At 44.8% G+C, this 21,822-nt stretch overlaps 2 protein-coding genes across 2 annotated transcripts in view; one reads left to right on the forward strand and one right to left on the reverse strand.

Moving 5' to 3' along the window:
- Window positions 1-2,586: 2,586 nt before the first annotated feature.
- On the forward strand, window positions 2,587-6,886 carry coa1 (cytochrome C oxidase assembly factor 1; the record flags this gene model as incomplete). The annotated part of the gene is made up of 5 exons (XM_084458298.1): window positions 2,587-2,667; window positions 3,094-3,227; window positions 4,448-4,599; window positions 6,049-6,125; window positions 6,760-6,886. The coding sequence occupies exons 2-5, from the start codon at window positions 3,134-3,136 to the stop codon at window positions 6,884-6,886; spliced, it is 450 nt and encodes a 149-aa protein (XP_084314424.1). The 5' UTR covers window positions 2,587-2,667; window positions 3,094-3,133.
- A 3,541-nt stretch (window positions 6,887-10,427) lies between these two features.
- The window catches only part of hecw1b (HECT, C2 and WW domain containing E3 ubiquitin protein ligase 1b), a gene marked incomplete at both ends in the record, with an annotated part of 26,367 nt that continues 14,972 nt past the window's right edge, over window positions 10,428-21,822 (reverse strand). Inside the window, 17 exon segments of the mRNA XM_084458299.1 lie at window positions 10,428-10,539; window positions 10,957-11,155; window positions 11,550-11,664; window positions 12,939-13,085; window positions 13,469-13,598; window positions 14,152-14,250; window positions 14,453-14,605; window positions 14,870-14,983; window positions 15,728-15,842; window positions 16,633-16,736; window positions 17,418-17,501; window positions 18,633-18,729; window positions 19,115-19,220; window positions 19,711-19,845; window positions 20,258-20,443; window positions 21,107-21,228; window positions 21,573-21,613. Of these exon segments, the coding sequence (XP_084314425.1) occupies window positions 10,428-10,539; window positions 10,957-11,155; window positions 11,550-11,664; window positions 12,939-13,085; window positions 13,469-13,598; window positions 14,152-14,250; window positions 14,453-14,605; window positions 14,870-14,983; window positions 15,728-15,842; window positions 16,633-16,736; window positions 17,418-17,501; window positions 18,633-18,729; window positions 19,115-19,220; window positions 19,711-19,845; window positions 20,258-20,443; window positions 21,107-21,228; window positions 21,573-21,613 (2,059 nt within the window).

A 21,822-nucleotide genomic window follows, 5' to 3' on the forward strand; every position in this document is an offset into this window, starting at 1 on the left:
CTAGGCCGAGCAGTGACAAATTAAATTATTTCCCCCTGAAAAAAAACGTAAGGGGTATGTATGGCGTTTTTTTTTTCAGACCAAATTTATTTCTATCTACAATCTTCATGAACATTCACAGGTATGTAGTACAAGCCATTCTGATCAGAGATCTGCCACCCAGGGGTGTCTAGTCCATTCCTAGGCCGAGCAGTGACAAATTAAATTATTTCCACCTGAAAAAAAACATAAGGGGTATGTATGGCGTTTTTTTTTCCAGACCAAATTTATTTCTATCTGCAATCTTCATGAACATTCACAGGTATGTAGTACAAGCCATTCTGATCAGAGATCTGCCACCCAGGTGTGTCTAGTCCAGTCCTAGGCCGAGCAGTGACAAATCTAATTATCTCCACCTGAAAAAAAACGTAAGGGGTATGTATGGCGTTTTTTTTTTTAACCAAATTATTTCTATCTACAATCTTCATGAACATTCACAGGCATGTAGTACAAGCAATTCTGATCAGAGATCTGCCACCCAGGGGTGTCTAGTCCACTCCTAGTCCGAGCAGTGACAAATCTAATTATCTCCACCTGAAAAAAAACGTAAGGGGTATGTATGCCGTTTTTTTTTTCAGACCAAATTTATTTCTATCTACAATCTTCATGAACATTCACAGGTATGTAGTACAAGCCATTCTGATCAGAGATCTGCCACCCAGGTGTGTCTAGTCCAGTCCTAGGCCGAGCAGTGACAAATTAAATTATTTCCCCCTGAAAAAAAACGTAAGGGGTATGTATGGCGTTTTTTTTTTCAGACCAAATTTATTTCTATCTACAATCTTCATGAACATTCACAGGTATGTAGTACAAGCCATTCTGATCAGAGATCTGCCACCCAGGGGTGTCTAGTCCATTCCTAGGCCGAGCAGTGACAAATCTAATTATCTCCACCTGAAAAAAAACGTAAGGGGTATGTATGGCGTTTTTTTTTCCAGACCAAATTATTTCTATCTACAATCTTCATGAACATTCACAGGCATGTAGTACAAGCTATTCTGATCAGAGATCTGCCACCCAGGGGTGTCTAGTCCATTCCTAGGCCGAGCAGTGACAAATCTAATTATCTCCACCTGAAAAAAAACGTAAGGTATGTATGGCGTTTTTTTTTTCAGACCAAATTATTTCTATCTACAATCTTCATGAACATTCACAGGCATGTAGTACAAGCAATTCTGATCAGAGATCTGCCACCCAGGGGTGTCTAGTCCATTCCTAGGCCGAGCAGTGACAAATCTAATTATCTCCACCTGAAAAAAAACGTAAGGGGTATGTATGGCGTTTTTTTTTTCAGACCAAATTTATTTCTATATACAATCTTCATGAACATTCACAGGCATGTAGTACAAGCCATTCTGATCAGAGATCTGCCACCCAGGTGTGTCTAGTCCATTCCTAGGCCGAGCAGTGACAAATTAAATTATTTCCACCTGAAAAAAAACATAAGGGGTATGTATGGCGTTTTTTTTTCCAGACCAAATTTATTTCTATCTACAATCTTCATGAACATTCACAGGCATGTAGTACAAGCTATTCTGATCAGAGATCTGCCACCCAGGGGTGTCTAGTCCATTCCTAGGCCGAGCAGTGACAAATCTAATTATCTCCACCTGAAAAAAAACGTAAGGGGTATGTATGGCGTTTTTTTTTTTCAGACCAAATTTATTTCTATCTACAATCTTCATGAACATTCACAGGTATGTAGTACAAGCCATTCTGATCAGAGATCTGCCACCCAGGTGTGTCTAGTCCAGTCCTAGGCCGAGCAGTGACAAATCTAATTATCTCCACCTGAAAAAAAACGTAAGGGCGTTTTTTTTTTCAGACCAAATTTATTTCTATCTACAATCTTCATGAACATGAGGCTGTGAGGCCAGGACAGAAAAAAGCCATGGCCACGCCAATCTGCTGTAGGGGGGCTTGGAGCAACTGGGGAACCAATCACCTCAAGGCAGCAGAGCTTGACCACAGCCTGGAGGTAGGAGGGAGCTGTTCATTTGCCCTGTAGGCTTGCACCACAGTCCTAAACTGGATGGGACAGCGCAGGGAGCCAGTGCTGAGAACGGAGTAGGGAAGTTGTGTGGAAGAGCATGGGGCTGTTGAACACCAGGTCAGCAGCAGCTTTCTCCAGGAGTCTGATGGCCAACGCTGCAGGATGGCAGCAAGTAGGGAGTTGCAGGAGTCCAGGCGGGAGATGACAACAGCATGGATGAGCACTAGCGACGAATCACAGCCAGATTTCTTTCCTAGCATAAAGTTTGATAAAAGAGATGAGTATTAGCAAAAGCAAGGAGAATGATTATATTAATGTACAATGAGCTATGATGGGGAAGAATCACAATATTAATTCGATTTTCAGGCATGGCATATACATGGCATTTGTTTTCCTTTTCTAGCCCTATCTATCATAATCCACAAACCATGGGAAATAAGGGTCTTATTAAGGGCCGCATGCCGTCACGTGACTTGCAATACCGAGCTTTGGCCACTACGTCAAATGGCTTCATGCGCCGGTGAGCAACTTGCATTGAAATGAATAGGCAGCCATTTTCAATGCCGTCTCCAGTTTATATTATCCTCCATGGGATACAGTCATAGGATATCAGTGACGGTGAGCTCTTCTTTCGGGTAAGTATCTCATTCATACGTTCGTTCGTTTATTCGTTCATTTAGTTTTGCTTCGAAGGACAGTACATTTAAAATTCCAATGCATTTCTGTAACAATTGACAATGTAAAGCATGAGCTCAACAGTCATATTGCCATAACCTTCACAAGCAGAAGCAGTGTGTTCAAATTACCCTCAAAGAATGCTCTTAATTATGGCTCTAGACCAAATCTTTATAATAAGTCTACATTTCCAGGCCACAGCGATTTACATGTAGGGTCTGAGGCAGCTTTTGTTAGCAGACAGTGCTCCAAACTTGGTTGTAGTTGGGATGCTCAAAACAGCCCCTATCCTGAACCTCTCGTTAAACCTAACCCTTAAATGAACCACTACTAACCTGTTCTCTTCACCATGACCTAAACCCAACCTACCTTAACCTTTACACTAGCGTGAACCACTGACCTCAAGCGTCCCGGCCTGCAGAAGTCATGCGTGTGTCCACCGGTAAGCTCCAGCAGCTCGCCATCTTCACCACGGTGTTGACGGGCGCCGGCGTGGGCACCATGTACTACCTCATGCAGAGTGAGTACCAGGGAACGGGGCGGCATGTGGCTCATTGTAAAGCGCTTTGGATAACAATCAATCAATCAATCAATCAATCAATCAATCAATCAATCAATCAATCAAAGCTTTATTTGTATAGCGCATTTCATACCCAGAGGCAACACAATGCGCTTTACAGAGAACAAGGGAGGTGGGCAGACATCCCACCCCTACATATTCCAGAGGGAAGCAAAAAAACAGTAATCACCCGGGGGCCAGATAAGTGAGCTGTAAAAATTCTTCCCTGACCCCTCTCAACGAGGCGATCGAGCAAGCTCCAGGAGTAGGTTTGTCTACCGGCTAAGAACATTTATAGAGCAATAAATAACATTAAATTAAATTTTCAGAGTAAGAGAGGCTAATAACATCATAGGAGAGACATGGCAAAGTCCATTTACCTACTGTACAATGATGCACTGTGGGATGGATAGAAAGATTGTCTTGCTTTGAGTGCTCTCTGTTTTCTTATGTGTTTGTGTCATTGCATTGGAAAGAGCCAAAGATTACAGATTTCACTTTTTTCAAGTGTTCCGTGTTGTACCTCACAAGTGTTATCGTACTGATTAGACATTCTCACTGATATAAGATGATTGATGTCTTGTATTGAAGAATCAATGGCCAAAGAGGAAAGTAGTTTGCCGGAACTGAATTGTAGATCGGATTCAACATGTATTTTAGTAAAACAGCATACAGATATCTGTGTCAGTCACAATGAAACGCTATAGCAGTCAGTGTTCCCTGCTCAGACAACGTGTCATTCAGTGTTTTACCCACCTTTATAGTCGGTAGCCTGTCTATACATGGTTTCAGTCCAATGGCTAGAGTTCTCCAACTATGACCTTATACATCAGGGGTCAACAGGCTCCTTATAGCTCTGAAATATGTAGGGGTGGGACCTATGCCCACCCTCCCATTGCTCTCTGTAAAGCGCATTGTGTTGCCTCTGTATGAAATGCGCTATATAAATAAAGTTTGATTTGATTATAGCTGTACACTTGATCTTCCCCAGACACTGACCATCCCCTTGACCAACTGAGGTGTACATGGTCTTGTGCTGAGAATACTAGTGACACTCATGTCAGAAAAATAAAGAACCTCGTATCACTCACTTTGGCCTCATTACACCCTGATAAAGGGCTCTAACTGTAAACCTTTGCCGAAGCTACTTTCTGTCTGTGATCGCTTGCTTTGTCTGTCAGAGAATTTCAAAAGGTCTGAATTCCACCGGTTGGCCATGGAGAAGCTGGAGGCTAGTCCTGTTGCCATGGAGAGCCTCGGAGCTCCGCCCCTCACGGTCTGCAACATCCATCTGACAGACAGACACAACCGTGTGGACCATCACAAGGCTCAGGTCAGATACTACTTCTGCTAATGGTCAAATAGTAAATTGATTTTTACAATGGCCTCTCATTCAGCCATTCACACACACATCCACATGCCAATGGCAGCAGCTGCCATGCAAGGTGCCAGCCTTGCTCATTGGGAGCAATTTTGGGGTTCAGTGTCTTGCGCAAGGACTACTACTACTACTACTACTACTACCCACCATGGCTAGACTATTACTATTGAATGAAGATTGAGAACAGCACTCCAAGTTGATATTTTTAATGCCATGAAAAGTGTTTTTCATGGCATTAAAAATATCTACTTGGGAGTGCTGTTCTCAATCTTCATTCATATAGCATTTAGAAATTAGCACCCAGTTGTTTTCAGTAGAAGCCAAGTTGAGTTGAGCGCATTCTTTTTCTTTTCTAGACTATTACCTCCACTATTACTGTATTATTACTACCACTTCCCACCATGATTAGCTTACTACTACTGCTACAATTATCATCACTATCAGTATTACGACTGTAGCCTCAGGGGCAGCTCTAGCTCAGGAGGTAGAGCGGGTCGTCGATCGTAGGGTCGGCGGTTCGAATCCCGGCTCCTCCTGACGACATGTCGAAGTGTCCTTGGTTAAGACACTGAATAGCAAATTGCTTCCATTGAGCAGGCTAGCAACTTGCATGGCAGCTGCTGCCACTGGTGTGTGTATGTGTGTGTGAATGGGTGAATGAGAGGCTTTTTCCCTGGAAAAACGTCTGAAAAAATGGGGTCGTCTTATATTTGAGGTCTACACTGTTATTATATAGGGACAATAGGTGGCGCCAGATAGCCTGTTCCCCTCCTGACTGAAGCCAGCCAACGTTGCTCACAACTAATGTTAGAGCACTAGTCGGCCATATGCTCGTTCACTCCCATGCATTTTCAAATGTGAAATCTATGGCAGTGAAAAACAATCCGAGTCTGGTAATCATGAGTTTGTCATTGCAATAGTGTATTCCGCCTGTTATTTTGACCATTTCAGTTCTTGAAGTGGTATTTTTTTAAACAAAATCTTAACACTAGAGTCAACTGTCCTAGTTTTGTCACTGCATCAGACAGGCTACATGGTTGCTTTTTCACAGTGAGCTGGATAGCCTATCAGCATTGGTATTAGAAATACCAAATAGATTATAGTTTATTTTCATTAAATAGAATAACAGTCTACCTTATTCAATGTGTTTTATTATCATTATTTCCAATAAAACACATTTCTTTATGAAAACAAGATTTGGTCTTCTAAAAGTGTGTGAATCTTATAGGGGGATCATCTTATAATCAGGGTGGTCTTATATGCGGGTCAGTACGGTGCAGTCCTTTAACCATTTACCATTACTCAGCATAACTAGGCTACCACACTGTACTACTACTGCAATTACTCCTCCTTCGTTTCTTCTTCTACTGTTAAATGGTACAGGTGTTCTATATGTTTCAGATCAAGATCCCAGTGATGGGTTCTAAAACAGGGGGCTACCTCTACACCTCTTCAGTCAAAGACACAGCCACAAACAGGTGGGATATCAGGTCTTCGTGACAGACTGTATGAGCTTTGGGCTGCTGTCTTGCACTGATGTGCCCCTCTGGACAGCACAGCCTTTGCGGCAATTCAGCTTCCCCAGACTTAACCGACCTGATTGTGGACCATTTGTTTTCAGTATCACGTAGCCTAAAAGGCATCAAGGTCCTGAGGTCATGCAGAATGTGTTGTTGACCCTATCTGAGGTCATGCAGAATGTGTTGTTGACCCTATCTGAGGTCATACAGACTGTGTTGTTGACGCTATCTGAGGTCATGCAGACTTTGCTGTTGACCCTACTTGAGGTCATGCAGACTTTGCTGTTGACCCTACTTGAGGTCATGAAGACTGTGCTGTTGACCCTACTTGAGGTCATGCAGACTTTGCTGTGGACCCTACTTGAGGTTATACAGACTTTGCTGTTGACCCTACTTGAGGTCATGCAGACTGTGCTGTTGACCCTACTTGAGGTCATACAGACTTTGCTGTTGACCCTACTTGAGGTCATACAGACTTTGCTGTTGACCTTACTTGAGGTCATAGACTTTGCTGTCGACCCTACTTGAGGTCATACAGACTTTGCTGTTGACCCTACTTGAGTTTCTCCTCCTCCTGTGTGTCTCCCTGCAGCTGGACTCTGAACCTGGCCATGCTGCATGTCAGAGAGGGCCAGACGATCGACCTCCTGACCCCTCCTGCACCAGCTCTCCAACCTGACCTGCATGAACTCACAGACAGACTGGACACCTACAGCTAGCCCCGAGGCACAGGCTGCAAACAACGAGACGGACACTGTTCTGGAGTCTTCAACACTTTAACACATCAGTCCATCTGCTTGACTAGAGGAAGCTGCCTCTCGACTGACTGGGCTTATACAAGTCAGTCTGGTGTGTGTGTGTGTGTGTGTGTGTGCGCGCAGACTCCCATTGACAGTGATCACACTTCAAGAGAACGGCGAGAGTGGTGGAGAGTCAGAGGACATCCACACTCCTCTGATACATCGAATCAACACTTCCATACTTGAAGTAAAGAAGTTAAGCTCCTGGACAAAACAAGGTTTTCATTTTGGACTATCATGGACAAAAATGAATAAACATGAGCTCCTATGAGTCATGTGAGCATTGTGAACAAACATCAAAAAGACAACAAACAACCTCAACAGCCGGTAAAGGATGAAAGAAAGGTGGATTACGAAGTGATTGTTTATTGACATTCTTTAACAGTACTATCCTTGAATAGAAAGCGCAGCCTGAGAAATACTGCTCATCTGTCAGTCAGACAACGAAAGATAAAGTTAGAACTGGCCATATTCTCCGAGACCACAATGTACACTGTGACACGGGGACAGTGACACAAGACGGCATTTGTGAGATGTCGCTGACACTGCAATAGAAAGACGATTAAGTCCACAATGTGCAAAGCATCTTATTTTTAGGGGGAGATTAAATTAAATGTAAATTTCAAAAGTAGGCAAAATTGACTGATATTTGAAATTGCATTGATTGTTCCCCCACAAAATCTGCATAGCATGATGAGACCCATGTAACCTGTAACTTAGAACATTCAGATAAACACACTGTACAAACGCACAGTAGAAACAAAGAAAAAAATGAATCATCGATTTTCAGTCATTAACTGCATATCTGGAAAAAACAGTATCCTAATGTGTACAATAGAAATGGTTGAATAAAAAGTCTTGGATATAAATTCTATTTTACAGTAGAACTTTGTCTCATCTTGAACGGCATACTACTACTAATGTATAACTAAATATGAATAGTGAGTGGTGTCTGTTTATTGATATCAAATAATAACTGGTAATGCACATGTACACTGGGTATGACAGTTGGCCTGCATGGATTCAGTGTAAGTTTATGATTCTGTAGGGATGTCAGGTGTGGTGTTGATCTGTTTTTAATGTTTTTTTTATGTTAAAGGCATTCGTTTTCTCACTGGTGTTTGGTCATCATCAGAAAATATGTAAAAGTGACCCAGGACAAGTGATAACACTTGAAAGGACCGTTTTCACAGACACAGTGGACACAGATAGAAATACAGTCTAGGCACTGAGCCACAACCAGTACTGAACAGGCTATCTGCTATAACACCATATCCGCATTAACAAGTCACTCAATAGCTATATAGCATAATATCTCTAATAGATGGCCCTACATTTATTACCATAATAAATAGAGTGTTACATTTTCAAATATCTTAAAATAGAATCTTGATGGAATAGTGGTTAGATACGAGCGTACTTACAACTGTGTCTACAGGCTAGAAGTGCAACAATAGGCATGAAATGAATAGAACCGTCGAACTGCATTTGATGATATACATTTCTGATATGTTTCCATGCTTGAAACGGAAGTATGCACCGACATATTTTCAAGAAAAGTCTCCCTTTTCTTGGGTGTTGTTCACAAACTCGTGAAGACAAAATGTCCAACAATCATTTTACAACGAAACATTCATTTGTAACTGCAGTGTTGAACAATAGAACGCGCGGCACATGAGAAAACCAGAAGGCCAACGAGAGTGAAACCTGTAAATGAATGAACAGACAGACCAACACACACACACACAGTAGCAACTACACACAGTGAAAATTCAGTGCGTGTGTGTGTGGGTATGGGGGGGGGGCAGATATAAACCATTAATATCACGGTTAAGATAGTGTTTTTGTAAAATGTACAGTACTTTTCAGTTGAACCATTCAGTTTCAAACTCGATAGACGGCGACTAAACCACGGTGTTACGAATGAGTCTTCAGTGAATGATATCAGGCTTTGGTTATTATCAGTGATGCACCCATCAGTAACGCACCGAGCAGACATTTTGAACTCCAGTGAAGGTGAGCAGGTGGACACGGTTCCGGTGATCTCACATCCTGTGTTGATGTCATATCCTGTGAAGATGTCACATCTACCTTCAGTGGAGGCTTACAGCGGGGCTGTATTTGAGGCATTCTGATGCTAGTTGATGTTATAAAGCGTTTCTCCAGGTGATAACTTTGTTGAGGTGATAATGATTAGTGTTATTACTTTGTGATAATGAGTACATAGCTAAGAAGAATGTTCATTGTGGGAGGGGTCAGCGTAGACAAGAGAGACAAGCCTATTGGTCGGTGACGAAGTGACAGTCTAGGTCCTGAGTGCTGATAGGCTATAGCCATAACAAGAGCTTGGTTCGTTAATGCAACCTCCAATCAAAATAAGGTACATGCCTACTGTAGTGTAGGAGGTGACCAGTAAAGCATGCGGTTGTCTCCTACTGTCCAAGTGTACATTTACATCCATTGGCTTAGAGACTGTACACATACATTTAATCTCCAGGTTGATTAAGAGAGTGAACGCGAGTTCTGTGAATGTTCTGTGGTATCCGATCCTGCAGTAACAAACCTATAGGCTCTTCCTTAGTGACCTCTCCTCTCCATACGCGCAGTTTGACTTTTTGATCAGGGGGGGCAGTCAGTCCCAACCCCCCCCCCCCCCCCCCCCCCCATCAAATAGGGATTATAGTGGTATAAATACGAGCCCTGCACGGACATTGGAATGCGCATATTCTGTTACAGCTGCATGATTGACCCACAACATTTAAAAACATAGTGCTTATTATTTCCAATATCCACGTTTCGTTCAACTGAGCCTCCGCTGCGCCGTCCATTAGCACAAAAATTTGGAATTCGTTTCAATATAGCCTAGGCCTACTTCAAACAATATTTTCCAATAAATTCTTCCAAAAACTAAAACGGAATGTATGCTACGCCTTTCATGCTTTAATGTCGGGGTGTGTCATTATAAACAGCGTAGGCCTATTAGAATCCAGCAATTGCCTCTTCACATGTAGCCTATCTGCATTTATATCAAAGAATAATCACCAAAACAATAATTGTGCGTGCATAATCAATTTGACAACTGGACAATGGATACGTTGCACAGATATGTATCCAACAGTTCGTTCATGGCTAGCAATGGTAGGCCTAGAGCTATGGGATTAGCTCATGTTTGGGCTGTCAAAGCTGCCACTCTTATGTTGCTATAGCCGAAATTATCAGAACAATATGAACATTCAGTTGAAAGTTTTCCATCCACTCATAACTGGATGAGGAATCAGCACAATCAATTCTCACGCAAGCAGGAGCCGTTCAGTGCATTTCTCTGATCCGGTCGCAACCCAGTCTCTAGAATAAATGTTTTGGACGCGTTGCAGACAGTTTGCGCATCTGGCCACCAGGGGGGGCAGTGCCCCCCCTTGCCCCAGCCAATCTGCGCGCCTGCTCCTCTCCCCCCACTTGGTCACTCCAGGCCGAAGGTGCTGGTCTCCTCCACGGCGATCAGCAGCTTCTCGTACAGCATGGTGTAGGAGGGGTAAGGCGGGAGATCCAGCCGGTTGAAACATGTGTGAGCCCTTTGGGACAGACAACATAAACACACACACACACAAAAAAAACATTTCACGTTTAGTTTTTCTTTCTTGTGAATATACCATAACAATAAAGGTGTTCAGTTATGTGTCAGTTACTTCACTCAGGTCTTTTTGATGACCTATTAAACCCCTTTAATTAGAGTTTAACCAACCGCTTGCTACCACTACCTGGGACTCACGAGGACACTCAGTCACTCGGTTACCCCTGTTAGAGTAGGACGGGGGCGTTACCTGGGGAGGGCGGTGACCGTTAGAGTAGGACGGGGGCGTTACCTGGGGAGGGCTGTGACCGTTAGAGTAGGACGGGGGTGTTACCTGGGGAGGGCGGTGACCGTTAGAGTAGGACGGGGGCGTTACCTGGGGAGGGCTGTGACCGTTAGAGTAGGACGGGGGTGTTACCTGGGGAGGGCTGTGACCTTCCCCCACTTCTCGATGCAGAACCTGCGGAGGCCGTTGCTGCCTCTCAGGCCGGTGAAGCCCTCGTAGGGGACGCTCGACGTCCCGGTGACAAACTGCAGGAGGCGGAGCCTCTGCTCATTGTTGAAGCGATCCACGGCGCCCCAGAACCAGCGGATGACGATGTGGCTGTCATGGTAACCTAGGTGGTTGGAGGGAGGGAGGGGCGGGTCAGAGACGGGGTAGTGTGATAGACAAGTGGGGTGAACCAATAGTGTCGGTGACAGGATCTTAGAACAGTTTGGTGAAGTTACAGATTCAGATTCAGATCCGAATCCGAATTTGTTTTATTGCCATGACGTTTTTCAACATTCTAGGAATTTTCTTTCGGTCGTGGTGCATAACAGGGAGACAACATTGGACAGGGTGCAGGGACGAGACAGGACAATGCAAAGACAGGAGAGTTCAAAGAGCACGTACAAAATGCTTGTGCAAAAAAGGATAAGCAATCAGGATCACTCCATTGACTAGCCTCGATATACAGACTGTAAAGGCTACGTAAGAAATCAAAATATAAATAATCAAAATATAAACACCTCCTCTGTACTCCGTGTTGTTCCTCCAGTCTATCAGGTCGATCTCGGCTGTGCCAGCGATGACCAGCTCCAGCTCCCTGGCATCAAACACTGACACCAGCCTGGAGTCCACCACCTGGAGACGGGCACAGGACATTTGGGACAAACTAGTGTGTGTGTTGTAACACTTTTGTGCGTGTCCGTAATGGTGCTCAGTTTTAAAGCTACATGAGATATCTCGGCACTTTGGCGGCCCCTCTGGTTGTGATAAAATCGGCACTGCATTTTAAGAACCACACTTCCCACAATTCCCCACTCACTCACTGTAATGATGGGGAAAAAATATGATAACAAACGTGCGTGGAGCAGACTGGATTGGAAGATTGTAGTTACTTCAATTGAGTTTCTGGAAGGATGGCTTCAATGCAGGTAAATACCGGTCTTCTTTCTTTTATGTGCATGTAGATACATTTTTGGGGCGAAGTGTTTGTTGTCTTCCTGATATTGACACGCAAAATGCATCACTTCCACCACGAGATTTCCCGCCAGTGTACTAGCCAGTACAACAAAATACTAAAATAATACATTCACAGGGTCTCATGCAATCTGATGTCACAGAAACGATTTTTGGGGTCTTGCTAAGGCTAATTCATTAACCAATAGCAAATTAAGGTGAATATTGAACTATAAAAAAGTTATCTCTTTGAGCTTTAACATAATGCATAATGCTAACCCCCGACCACAAGAGCCTGGTCTCACGGCTTCTATTCTACACATACATGTAAGAACAGTCCACACTCCAAAGTGTCACTCTTGTGTTGATAAAAAGAAAGAAAAACATGGAAGCTCCAGAATAGCAGTCCTTCTTCCAGGTAGGCGATCGCTCAACCATCTAAAACTTTGGCGCTAGTCGCGGGGCAATGACGTTGTTTGCCAAGTACCCATGCAACCCAAACACAAACGCATTAAAGGAATACATACTAGGTGTAAATATGCCCACTGGACCCAGAATCATAGCACTGGCATTCCTAGCAGCCAAACATATCATCTTAATGAACTGGAAGCAACGTAACTGCTTCAACATAGAGAATTGGTGCAAATACTTCCTGGAGCAGGCTGCCCTCTCCCTCCACGACCATGAGAGACCAGATGGTCACTATGGTCCCTGGAGCCTTATTAGATCTTGCCTTGATCAAATTTTAACTTGAAGTTGAATCTTTGTCTTGTTATATTATTTTTATAATACCTTGTATGTGCTGTCTGTGTGTGTATTGTATTGTCTTGTTGCTTGTTGGCAGTAGTGTTCTGTCCCTACACACTCGTTTGCTGTTTGGACTGTTTGTATTGTCTTACAAGGAACATTACACAATATTTGACCATTACTGTGTGTGTGTGTGTGTGTGTGTGTACCTCATAGAAGCCTCTGACCATGGCCTCGGTCTGCTGGACCACTCCTCTCTCCACCCTCCACTTCACCATGCGGTCGATATACTCCTTCTTGTTCTTCTCTGTCACAGTGACGTTGGCCCCTCCTGACTTCAGCTCACGCTCTGTCACCTGCACACACACACACGCGCGCGCACACACACACGCACACACACGCACACACACACGCACGCACGCACGCACACACAAATTACTCTTCTAAACTACCAACCCAATTGGTATTTTACTGGTCCAGCGGTGAGCACTGCTGACCTCAGATTGATCTAGAATATGACAAGTCAGCATGTTTCAGGGTTAATACACTACTGTCAACAACTTTTTACTGTGCGCAATGTTCGTTCGTTTTTACCCTCACAGGGTAACAGGTAGGAACCCATGACGGTGAGGGCCGAGGTTCGGGACACTGCAGGCTGTGTGTTTAGACAGTGAGATCACGGCTTCCTGACAGAGCTCCTGTGGAACACGGTGAGTTTAGGACCTCTGCGGTCTCCCACCTGGCCAAACACCTCCTCGTTGACGGTGAAGGTGAGGTCCAGGACCTCTGTGATGTCGTTGTCCTTCATCCACTGGAGGCTCTGGTGAAACTCCTCGTCCAGGTACTCCAGGTCACTCAGGTCTGTGGCTCTGCGCGCGCACACACACACGCACGCGCGCACACACACACACACACACACACACACACACACACACACACACACACACACACACACACACACACACACACACACACACACACACACAATGCCTTACAATAAGTCTACCATATCAGCATCCCGAGGAAGACATCACTCATTAGCCATTTGTTTCTTAGTAAAATGTCATCATATTGTAAAAAATATAATATCAAGTCCTCCATGTCATTCATTGTGGTGGTGTACTGTAGTGTAAAAGGTTATGCTAGCAGCCTAAGCTTGCAGGCTACATGCTAGCAGGCTAAGCTTGCAGACTATGTTAGCAGGTTATGCTTGTAGCCTACATTTGCAGGCTACATGTTAACAGGCTATGCTAGCAGGCTAAGCTTGCAGGCTATGTTAGCAGGCTATGCTAGCAGGCTAAGCTTGCAGGCTATGTTAGCAGGCTATGCTAGCAGGCTAAGCCAGCAGGTTTAGCTACAGCAGTAGGCTAAACTAGCAGACGTAACCTAGCAGGTTATGCTAAACTAGCAGCACACACTCACAGTCTGAGGAGAGCCTTGTAGAAGGGCCGCGTGAAGAACGCATCCAGCAGGTACTGGTGGATCAGGGCCAGGCCCAGAATACGACCACTAAACCGGAACCTGAAACACACACACACACGCACACACACACACACACACACACACACACACACACACACACACACACACACACACACACACACAGGCACAATTGGACACAGTCCGGGTTGTATGTTGGTTGGGATCGGGGAATAGAATTGTAACGCTAAGAACATTTTCGACCCTAGTAGACAACACGTTATCTAATCAAATCTAATCGCACCATTCCAGGTGGTTCTCCACAAAGGCGGACATGGGGCTGATCTGGACGGTGTAGGTGTCGTTGGCGGAGTACTCGAACAGGCCGTAGTAGGGGTTGAACAGCTCCTGGGAGAGCAGGAAGAAGAACTCTCTGGAGGGGCCGCTGTAGTCCAGCCTGCAGGGCGTTGGGGTCGAGAGGGGAAGGGAAGAGGAAGACCCACACCGAGAGATACACAGGATGGGAAAGAGAGATATCAGAGACACTCAGTAAAGCCAGACAAATGTAGCGCACTCTTATTGTGAGGTAATAGAGGAGGCGGCGTGTGTATGTGTGTGAGTGTGTGTGTGCATGTGTTTACGTGCATGCATGTGTGTGTGTGTGTGTGTGTACGTGCATGTGTGTGTGTGTGTGTGCATGCGTGTGTGTGTGTGTCCGTACCCCTCCTCTCCTATGAAGGTGATGTAGAGCTTGTTCCTTTGCAGCTCCTTGCGGGAGTAAGCCATCACCTGGTTAAAGGTGCCCTCCAACAGGTGGTCCCTCCTCACAATCAGCCTGAGACACAGCAGTGGAATTAGCTCTCTCCCAATAATAACAACAACAACAACAATAATAATAATAATAATACCAGTAATAACAATAGCAATAATATTAATAATAATAATTTATAATTATAGTATTTTTATAGTAATTTTTATAATAGTTTATTTTAAAACAATAAACTTTTTTTTTTTTTTTTTTTTTTTTTACAAATAAATGCAGCTCAAGGTGCTTTACAACAGAGAATGTACATGCACAGAGTGCTTCACTTAAAAATAGACATAAAATGAACAAAAAGCAACACAAAAAAAAAGATGGAAGATAAAACACAATAAAAGAAGATAACGATAAGAAAGCAAGTAAAATACAACCTTTAAACATTTATATATTATATTATATTACCAATTCAATATCACAAAGCACCAAAATACCACAAATTTGTACCCCTTCATATGTTCAACACACGAGAACAGACATCAAGAGGCCACTAGGGGGTGCACTCTAGCATATACTGTATGAGGATTGACCAAATGGCAAGAAACATCTTCTTGAAGTGATCTCAGTGAGTGATCTCATTTAGATTTTTTTTTGTGATCTCTAGACTAACATCAGTCGTTTTAGTTCTCGTCTTTACGAAGTGTGTTGCGGGACTGAAAAAGACCACCACGACCGCAAGCGAACCCCTAGTACTTTGAAAAACTGCATGGCAATAAACACTTTCTGATTCTGAAATGTAATTTGATTTGCCGATGTCCTTACTTGATCTTGCCGGGGCCCTGGCCATAGCCCTTGGCCTCCAGCTTTCTGTAGAAGTTCCTCAGTTTGGCCTCAAAGTCCCTTCGGTAGGGGGCAGGGGCCCGGGCCCTCTGAGTGCCTGTTGACACACAGATACTGTAGAAGCAGGGAGCTGGCGGGTCACATATCCGGATAAACCGATGATGGATGTCTATGAACTTATGAACGATAAATAAAATGTCTATTGATGGACAAGTTCATATTTATCTCTGCTGTTTTGCGACTGTTCACGTCAGAATTCCTTTGACTTTTACAGATGCTTGGACACTATTATGGACACAAAAAGCAAACATATGAAAGTATGCTCCCCCCCCTCACACACACACCATGTGAATTATTAAAAAACTGAATAGATCCATGTGGCCCATATAGTTATAAACTGTATTAACCGTGTTCCTGATCAATGCTTATCTGAACTCCGGCGGACCCAGACGGTTCTCCTGGCATTAAAGGTGTTCAGGAGTCTCTTAACCCCAACGCCCCCCACTCCCACTCAACATACGCGTGCTAGCCAAGGTGTAACGGTATTCTCCTCTCTACATTCATCCTCACATTCCCTGATCGGAAACCATTTGTAGTAAAGTAACCTGCCCTCGCTACAGAGTGGAAGGACTGCCCCGCCCCGGAGAGCTCTTCAGTGCTTCCCTGGAGCGCCGTACGTAAGGGGGCGTGGCAATAAAGAGGCCATTGATTACGCTGGATCCACCCGTCTGTGCTTGAATCCCATCATGAGAAGAAGCTGAATCACTTCCACACACACACACACACACACACACACATACACACATACACATACACACACACACACACACACACACACGCACACACACACACACACGCACACACACACACACACGGGCGCGGTGTACCTGGCGAGTTGTGTGGCGAGGAGCCGGGCGAGCAGCGCGGTGAGAAGCTGAAGCCGGGGTGACAGGAGGGCGGGACGTACGACATGATCTCCTCCTCAAACAGGCTGAGGCACAACAGGGCTCATCATCCTTCTGCTCTGCCTTCAGTTATCTGTCCTCTTCTGTGTGTGTGTGTGTGTGTGTGTGTGTGTGTGTGTGTGTGTGTGTATGTGTGTATGTGTGTGTGTGTGTGTGTGTGTGTGTGTGTGTGTGTGTGTCTGTCTGTCTGTCTGTCTGTCTGTATACAGCATGTATATAGTATGTATGTATGTATGTATGTATGTATGTATGTATGTATGTATGTATGTATGTATGTATGTATGTATGTATGTATGTATACAGTATGTGTGTGTATGTATGTTCTGTCTTTCTGTCTGTCTGTCTGTCTGTATGTATGTATGTATGTATGTACAGGTATGTATGTATACAGTATGTGTGTATGTATGTATGTATGTATGTACAGAATGATGGGAGTGTGTCTATTTATCTATAGTGTCTATCTATCTGTTAGTTTACTTAATTAATTGTGTACTTCATTTGTTTTCTCATGTAATTATTAAATTGTATTCTTGATGCTTTGGCAATACTGTTCACCTGACATTCATGCCAATAAAACACATTGAATTGCATTGATTTGAATTGAGTGTGTTTGTATGTATGTCTGTACATGCTGAGCGTGTTGTTTTGTTTGTTTGTTTGTTGTTTTGTTTGTTTGTTTGTTTGTTTGTTTACGGGAGTGGACCCACCTCAGCAAGATGACCAGGTCTGCGTCACATGACAGCTTCTCTAGTCGCTGGGTTCCCTCAGTCCGAATGTAGTGGATCTTTTCCCTGCACACACACACACACGCACGCACACACACACACACACACACACACACACACACACACACACGGTTAGAACTACCGCTAGCCTGGTGTCCGGTCAGGGTCGTTTCTGATAGGATGACCTACCGGAGGGAGTGGTTTCTGAATGACCTACCGGAGGGAGTGGTTTCTGATAGGATGACCTACCGGAGGGAGTGGTTTCTGATAGGATGACCTACCGGAGGGAGTGGTTTCTGATAGGATGACCTACCTGAGGGAGTGGTTCCTGATAGGATAACATGGTTTCTGATAGGATGACCTACCTGAGGGAGTGGTTTCTGATAGGATGACCTACCGGAGGGAGTGGTTTCTGAAAGGGTGATCTACCTGAGGGAGTGGTTTCTGATAGGATGACCTACCTGAGGGAGTGGTTTCTGATAGGATAACCTGGTTTCTGATAGGATGACCTACCGGAGGGAGTGGTTTCTGATAGGATGACCTACCGGAGGGAGTGGTTTCTGATAGGATGATCTACCGGAGGGAGTGGTTTCTGATAGGATAACCTGGTTTCTGATAGGATGACCTGGTTTCTGATAGGATGACCTACCGGAGGGAGTGGTTTCTGATAGGATGACCTACCGGAGGGAGTGGTTTCTGATAGGATGATCTACCGGAGGGAGTGGTTTCTGATAGGATGACCTACCGGAGGGAGTGGTTTCTGATAGGATGACCTACCGGAGGGAGTGGTTTCTGATAGGATGACCTACCTGAGGGAGTGGTTCCTGATAGGATAACATGGTTTCTGATAGGATGACCTACCTGAGGGAGTGGTTTCTGATAGGATGACCTACCGGAGGGAGTGGTTTCTGAAAGGGTGATCTACCGGAGGGAGTGGTTTCTGATAGGATGACCTACCTGAGGGAGTGGTTTCTGATAGGATAACCTGGTTTCTGATAGGATGACCTACCGGAGGGAGTGGTTTCTGATAGGATTACCTGGTTTCTGATAGGATGACCTGGTTTCTGATAGGATGACCTACCGGAGGGAGTGGTTTCTGATAGGATGACCTACCGGAGGGAGTGGTTTCTGATAGGATGATCTACCGGAGGGAGTGGTTTCTGATAGGATAACCTGGTTTCTGATAGGATGACCTACCTGAGGGAGTGGTTTCTGGACAGGCCCGGCTGGCGCTCTGTCAGGACTTCCAGGATCCCCGTCTGACGGAGGAAGGCCACAATCTTCTCGTTGTAGGCTGGGGGTCGGGGGCGGGGTGGGAAGGGGGGGGGTAGAGAGACGTCAGAATCACAAACACATTTGCTTGTACCAGGAATTTTAGTTTGACCGGCATACACATAGTATAGAACCCAAAAAATACAATTTCATCGGAGTTCATTAAAGGGACACAATAAAATGGTTAACTACACTATGGGCTTTAGTTCAGCGAGCTAACAACAGTGAGACCATAGAGAGAATCCAGTCCTCTGCACCTCGTGGCAGCTACAAATTTGTAAATTTAAAAAGTTTAAATGTTAATAAAAGTATCTATCATCATCATCATCATCATCATCACAAGCTGTTCTCCGGGCTTTAGCTCAGAGGGACAGCGCCGACCCGGGCCGACCCGGGTCCGAACCCACCTTGAGGCACGGTGTCCTGCTGGTGCTGACTGCGTATTGCGGCCACCAGGCTGTTCCCCGGACGGGATAACAAGGCCACGCCTCGGCTACGAGAAACCTCCGACGCCTGCTTACACACAACGCCAGGGACAGGCACCGCTCTGAACAGCCATAGGTCCATAACCAGGAAGTACATACTTAACATGGCTACTATACCGGATATTAAACAGCATGTATGTATGTATGTATGTGTGTATGTATGTATGTATGTATGTATGTATGTGTGTATGTGTGTATGTGTGTGTGTATGTATGTATGTATGTATGTATGTATGTATGTATGTATGTATGTATGTATGTATGTATGTATGTATGTACTGTATGTATGTATGTGTGTAAGTGTGTGTGTTTGGTGTATGTGTGTATGTATGTATGTATATACTGTATGTATGTGTGTGTGTATGTGTGTGTGTTTATTGTATGTATGTATGTATGTATGTATGTGTGTATGTATGTACTGTGTGTATGTGTGTATGTATGTACTGTGTGTATGTGTGTGTTTATTGTATGTATGTATGTGCCGTATGTACATATATGTCACGTTAGCCGTTAGCCTACCTCCCCGGCGCTGTAGCTGCGTAGCCTCTGGAGGTGCTGCCTGTGGGTCAGGTGGTTGGGCAGGCGTCCGTTCTGCAGGGGGATCCGCGGGTCGATGAAGGTCGTCGCGCGGCTGTTGTGGTCCACAAAGAAGTTCTGGAACAGACAGATGACGCGGACCGTGGCAAAAAAAGAACGACGCGGATCAAGCTGGGTAGAACAGCAGGCCCGTAGCCGGGGGGGGGGGGGGGGTCGGGTGGATCGAACGAACCCCCCCTCACGACCGACGAAGGTCCAGAATTTAAGACCAAAGGTCGGCCCCCCCGTCCCCGTCAACAGATCGCCCGACAATCTAAATAATCTGTCCCCCCCCCGTCAACAAATCGAAACGATACGGTCCACTTTTGGAGAAAAAAAACGAACCCCCCCCTCCATGACTATGGGCCTGAATAGTGACACTCTACTGTATCTTACCCTACTGTACTCTAGGTCATGTTAGGTTAGAGATCCACAAATGTAGGTCTAGATGTGTGTGTGTGTGTGTTTGTGTGTGTGTAACGGCCCCTACCTTCCCCTGGGGGTCCGTCTTGATCTCCCAGCCCCTGGGCAGCTCTATCTGGGCGTCGCCGAAGCGGTTGAGGAAGGCGACGAGGTCACGGTTGTGCTGGTAGCGCTCGAAGTTCCTGGCGTCGCGACGCACCTTCAGGATCATGTGCTTCAGACACGTGCTGTTGGTGAACATCCTGTAGGCTCCCTGGGAAACGGAAACAGCTGCGTAGCACATGTGTACGCGTGGTTCTGTGTGTGTGCGTCAAGGTTGTTATAGTTAACGAAAACTAACTAAAAAAACGAAAACTAGGTGTGAACAAATATTTTAGTTAACTGAAATAAAAATAAAAACTAGGCTTTACAAAAGAAACGATAACTAACTAAAACTGTGTTGTGTGTTTACAAAACTAACTAAAATAAATTAAAATTATAGAGAAAATGTCCTTAGTTTTAGTCTTTTTCATTTCATACATAGACCTAGTATTTTGGGTGGATATGAAATCTATCCTCCATTTTGTCTTTAGCTGTGCCCCTGCGCAGGAGTAACCTGACGTGCGCCTGATGGTTTGTTTCACACAGAGTGAAACAACGTGAGCTCACGAGATCAGGATGGTCTCACAAGGCTAGCACAGAAGAAAAAAATAAATAAAACTAATACTGAAACTAATAAAAACTCAACTAAAACTAAGCATTAAAAAAAAAAAAAAAAAAAAACTGAACTAGCAAATCTGCCTCAAAAACGAATTAAAACTAAACTGAAATTGAAAACAAAAAGTTAAATCGATATAAAAATCAAAACTAATGAAAAAAGCTAAACTATTATAACCTCGGTGTGTGTGTGTGTGTGACCGTGCGTGACGCTACTTACGTAGTTGGCGTGGAGGACGGTGAAGAACTCTGGGTGTGTGATGAACTTGACAGCTGGACTCTGGAGCAGGGCGGTGATCTTCTGACTGTTGACGGGAGAGGTTTCGCTCTCTCTGCTCACCTCTACACACACACACGCACACACACACACACACACACACACACACACACACACACACACGCACACGTCAACCAACAGAGAGCCACAGAGGGAAGTAGAAGGACCAGGCAGAGTCAAGAGGATACAGTAACTTTGGGTAGAGGCGTGAATTGAACTGTAAAACCGTGTCATGTTCTTAGCCTGAAAACCACTCCACCTCTAGAGGTCACACCTGCAGTACCGTTGTTGGCCACAGGGGGAGAGTCTGTCTCGCTGCTGCTGCTGCCGTTGCCGTTGTTTGAGACGTCGGTTGTCTCGTTCGTCTGACACCCTCCTCCACCTTCCTCCTCCTCCTCCTCTCCCTCACCCTCTCTGTCTGTGGCCATGGTCCTCTGGATGGTCTGGTACCTGACACACACACACACACACACACACGCACGCACACACACAAACGCAAGCACACAACCAGATCTTGCTTGGAAGATGATTTCATTTTCTCCTCTCCTCCCCTCTACTCTCCTTCTTCTATCCTCTCTTTCTCCCTCCCTCCCCTCCCCTCTCCTCTCTTCTCCTGTCCTCTCCTCTCTTCCCCTCTCCTCCCCTCTCCTCTCATCTCC

This window comes from Borostomias antarcticus, assembly GCF_949987555.1.
Source record: "Borostomias antarcticus genome assembly, chromosome: 24".
Lineage (NCBI taxonomy): Eukaryota > Metazoa > Chordata > Actinopteri > Stomiiformes > Stomiidae > Borostomias > Borostomias antarcticus.